The sequence below is a fragment of the Solanum verrucosum genome, unplaced genomic scaffold, assembly GCF_900185275.1.
Source record: "Solanum verrucosum unplaced genomic scaffold, falcon-dt-bn FXZP01001113.1, whole genome shotgun sequence".
Taxonomy (NCBI): Eukaryota; Viridiplantae; Streptophyta; class Magnoliopsida; order Solanales; family Solanaceae; genus Solanum; species Solanum verrucosum.
The window spans coordinates 1-5,223 of record NW_026019931.1 but is presented as its reverse complement, the minus strand read 5'-3'; the positions used below and the strand labels follow the sequence as shown (position 1 = coordinate 5,223).

The 5,223-nt window shown below is 46.2% G+C and overlaps 1 protein-coding gene across 1 annotated transcript; it reads right to left on the bottom strand.

Moving 5' to 3' along the window:
- Window positions 1–574: 574 nt before the first annotated feature.
- LOC125832975 (uncharacterized) lies at window positions 575–3,019 on the bottom strand (the record flags this gene model as incomplete). Its single annotated transcript, XM_049512145.1, has 3 exons — window positions 575–778; window positions 1,003–2,246; window positions 2,404–3,019. Coding segments are annotated over 3 exons (2,064 nt in total), but the record flags the coding sequence as incomplete, so codon positions are not given.
- Between the last annotated feature and the right edge of the window lie 2,204 nt (window positions 3,020–5,223).

Below are 5,223 nucleotides of genomic sequence, written 5' to 3'. Positions count from 1 at the left end.
AATACCACAGCCGCCAACTCCAAATCATGAGTTGGGTAATTCCTCTCGTGTGCCTTCAGCTGTCTAGAGGCATAGCTACAACCTTACCCTTCTGCATCAAAACACCTCCAAGTCCAACACCCGAAGCGTCACAATAAACAGTAAATCCAACACCCTCCTCTGGCAAAGTCAAGACAGGTGCTGAAGTCAATAGGGATTTGAGCCTTTGGAAGCTCGCCTCACACTCGGGTGACCAATGAAAAGGAACCGTCTGCTGAGTCAATCTGGTCAACGGCAGCTATAGTAGAGAATCCCTGAACAAAACGCCGATAGTAACCCGCCAAGCCAACAAAACTCCGAATCTCGGTAGGTGATGTAGGTCTAGTCCAACCCTGAACCGCCTCAATCTTGGCCGGATCAACCCTAACTCCATCCTTAGACACCACGTGCCCTAGGAAAGCCACTGACTCAAGCCAAAACTCACACTTAGACAATTTAGCATACAATTCTCATCTCTCAACTTCTGTAGCACGGCCCTCAAATGACAAACATGATCCGCCTCGGTAATATACCAAGATGTCATCAATAAACACAATCACGAAGAATCCAAGTATGGGCGAAACACTCCATTCATCAACTCCATGAACGTCGCAGGGGCATTGGTGAGCCCAAATGACATCACCAAAAACTCATAATGACCATATCGTGTGCGAAAAGCTGTCTTCGCCACATCTGAAGGCTTAATCCTCAACTGATGATACCCAGATCTCAAGTCGATCTTAGAGAACAAGGCTGCCCCCTGAAGCTGATCAAACAAGTCATCAATACGGGGAAGGGGATACTTGTTCTTCACCGTTACCTTGTTCAACTGTCTATAGTCAATACACATCCTCATCGACCCATCTTTCTTCTTCACAAATAAGACCGGTGCACCCCAAGGCGACACACTAGGGCGTATGAATCCTTTACTCAATAAGTCCTGAATCTGATCCTTCAACTCCTTCAACTCAGCTGGAGCCATACGATAAGGTGGAATAGATATGGGCTTGTGCCCGGCTCCAAGTCGATAGAGAAGTCAATATCACGAACAGGAGGAACACCAGGTAGATCCTCGGGAAACACATCAGGGAACTCCTGAACCACCGGAATAGACTCCATGGCCGGTGACTCAGCTCCAACATCCCGAATAAAGGCCAAATAAGATAAACAACCCCGGTCAATCATCCTCTGAGCCCGAATATGAGATATGACCCTGTTGGGATACGAACCACTAGTCCCTCTCCACTCCACTCTAGGAATACCCGGAATAGCTAAGGTGACAGTCTTAGCATAACAATCAAGAAGCGCATGATAGGGGGAAAGCCAGTCCATACCCAATATGACATCAAAGTCTAACATATCAAGAAGAATCATATCCACCCAAGTCTCATACCCCGATAAGACAACAAGACAAGATCGATACACTCGATTCACCACTAAGGGTTCACCTACGGGTGTAGAGACTCTAATAGGCACAGACATACGATCACAAGTCAACTCAAGGCCGGAAGCAAAATATGTAGACACATATGAGAATGTAGAACCAGGATCAAATAACACGGAAGCAGGCCGATGACAAACTGAGACGATACCTGTGATAACTGCATCAGAAGCCTCAGCCTCGGGCCTCCCAGGAAAAGCATAACACTGGGCACCTCTGCCCCCACTCTGTGAACCTGAGGCGCCACTAGCACCTCTACCCGAAGCTCGTCCGCCTCTACCAGATGCCGGTCCCCGACCCCGACCTCTAGCCGGAGGTGCTGAATCTCTCTCTGGGACCGCGGAGAAGTACGGTGTGGTCCAGACTGAGTCTGATGTACACTGACGAATCAAGTGGCCTGGATCACCGCAACCATAACAAGACCTCGGTGTGGATCCTGACTGTGAAGAACCCGAAGTAATGCTATAACCACCTCGACCTGAACCTGGAGGACCCCGAGCTGCTGGCCCACCCTCGATAGCTGGTAATGAAGCATGTACTGGCCTCTGACGCAGGAAGGACCCGCCTCCCCTGTGTGGGCCCCTACCTCCTGACGAGGTACCCGAATACTGACCACCTGTACGGACCCTCTTGGGCCCACCAAAATCATCCCGCTCAAGCAACTCAGCCTCTCTGGCTGCACTCACTATAGTCTGGAAGGAAGCACCCTCTCGAGATGATCTAAACACATAACTACGGATAGTGGGAGTCAAACCCCTGACAAATCTGCGAATCCGCTCAGGCTCACCTGAAATCAAAGCAGAGCATGTCTCGACAACTGACAGAATCGAGCCTCGTAATCTGCGACTGACATGCTACCCTGCACCAAACTCTCAAACCTCATACGGCTCTCCTCCTGTACACTCCAAGGGATGAAACGACCCTCGAAGCACTAGCAAACTCACTCCACTCCATGGGAGGAGATCCCGCTGGTCTCGAACTCATGAAGGTCCTCAGCCACTCCCTAGCGACAACCGCACGGACACCCCTCTCATCTAACATGCGTACCGCCGCCAACATCTCTCGACTCAAGGTCAAAAACTCGTGAGCATCATCAGTCTTAGCACCATGAAACTGAGGTGGTTTCATTTTCTGAAACCGCTCATAGCAGACCTGGTCATCATCTGCCAAGGCCACCTCAAGGGCCGCCGGTACACCTACAACAGCCGGTGCTGAACCTGTGGGCTGAACCACCGGCTCTGGAACCACTGGAATCTGATGCTGATAACCAGGGGCCTGTGCCCCTACCCCAGCTGTAACCCCGCTGGTATACCTGCTGCACCCTGAGCAAGACGCTCCAATAACCCAACATCCTGTCGAGTCTGTCATCATGAACTGGGGTGCATGGCCCGCAGGAGCCTGCTCTGCAGCTACTCCAATCTGTGGCTCAGGTGAAGGCTCTCTACCTCGGCCTCGGGCAGGTGCCGCTCCTCTGGCACGGCCTCGACCACGTCCTCGGCCTCTAGCCCGACCTCTACCCCTAGCTGGGGCCTCAACTCTGACCTCGGGGGCTGCCTCCCCCTAACTCTGGTAGCTCTAGCCTCGGCATCTGCCAAAAACAACACGCGATACTCAGCACCCACGATAACAACCTCGCACGATAAGAACGGAATGAAAAAAAGAAGTCTTTCCTAACAGTCTTCATAGCCTCTCGAAGATAAGTACAGACGTCTCCGTACCGATCCTCAAGACTCTACTAAGACTTGGTTTGTACATGTGAGACCTTCGAACCTGGGCTCTGATACCATTTTGTCACACCCCAAAACCAGATGTGATGGCACGTGCCCAAACCCCACCGGACACGTCAGCCTAACACCCAAAAACCCGACGATAAGAATTTATAAAACAAGAATAAGATAGAAAGATAAGCGGAAGTCTTTAAATAAACTCAACATAACCCCAGAATTGGTTGTCACATGTACAAACCTCTAATACAGAATCTGAATAAAATATACAAGTCTCATAGTAAAGTTCTAGAATAGAACAGAACAATAAATATAGATAACTTGAGGGCACGTCTGGAATGAACCGCTACCTCTCAAGTAAGTCTGGAAGCTCTAATCTGAAGATGAGTAATAAGCGGATCTGATAGAGCTGTCAACCTACACAACTGTGTAGAAGCAAGGGTGAGTACCAAAAGCAACAGGTACTCGCAAGTAACACTAAACTAAGCTAAACTAGCAGCTACAAACAACTCCTTTCAATCCCAACCGAACCACCGAAACTTCATTCTAACAGCGAACCAACAACCTATACTACACAATTCATAATCAACAGATATATCCAACAGTGTCTCAACATCAACCTCATATCCTCATGTAAGAGCAAATAGATCATATATCACATGAAGAGGGGCAAATAGGAAAAATCCACACACCACAGACAAAGATGAAGTCAAATGCGATGCAAATGCAATAATGATGTCATGTAGTCGTGATGCATGTCTGTCCTAAGATACACATCTGTTGACGTAATCAGACCGCGCTGAATACTCAAATCAGAACCCATGGGGCCACACATGGACCATGTATCACCGCCGGAACCAGATCCCATCGGCATCCAAATCGCTAGCCGGAGCTAGTCTCGACTGTGTCTCATATCCATCCGTCCTCATATCAGTGTCTCAGAACTCATGCAACAGATAGTTCATACTGGGATGAATAATGAATATGCACATGTCATCAATCACAATCATATCACGATCACATCATAGTATTACACATTATCTGTCTCAATCACAACCATATCACGATCACATCATAGTATTACACATCATCTGTCTCAATCACAACCACATCATAGTATTACACATCGTCTGTATCAATCATAGCCTACTCATGCTCTTCTATCCCTCAATATCAGTTATCACATGACTTATTCAACAAATTCAAGTCACATATAACACATTTAGCTCGTTTTATTCCCCATCTTTCAATTACAACAATTTCAATCAACAAATAAAACTCATCCTCAATCCCCATTACTCCCCAACACAATTAGGAAAGTAGTCATGTGTAGTCTAAGAGTTTAACAAAGTTTAGAAGCCACATGCCTCAAAACACTTCAACTAGTAACTCAAATTTGAGTTTTACCCTTCCGAGCACGCTCCAAATCACCACAATCTATTCATAAATGGAATCTCACAATCAATACGAATCTAACAACACAATATTGAAATTTGGAGAAAAGGTAAAATGGTCAAAAAAATCTCGTTCTGAAAAATATTCTCGAAATCTGGAAATTTTTAGTGAAAAATGTTCCCCAAGAAATTTAGAATCCAATAGTGAAAACCGTTTCGAAAAAGGAGTTGAAATGAGTTCACAAACTCAAATTTTCTATTAAATTCGGATTAGGCAAAAACCCCCAAATTTTTGAGTTGAGATCTCAAATTTTGATGTTAAAATCCATAAATAATCGATGGAAATCAAAGATATAAGTTGGAAATAACTTACCTAATGAATTCCTTGCGAAAACCCACTTGAAATCACCTATTTTTGAGCTCTCAAAGTCTAAAAATGGAGAAATGGGTATTTTTCAAGTTGGGGGAAAATGACTACTGTTTTTGGCTTTTAAAAAAAGGGGAAGAAACTGCTGTTGCAGCTAAAATACACAGCAGCTGCAACACAATTTTAAAACCAAAGTTTAAGTCCCCGTTGGACCCTCGGGATTCGTTCGGAATCTCGTGCACACAAACTAAATATGTACCCCCACTAAATTCGACGTTC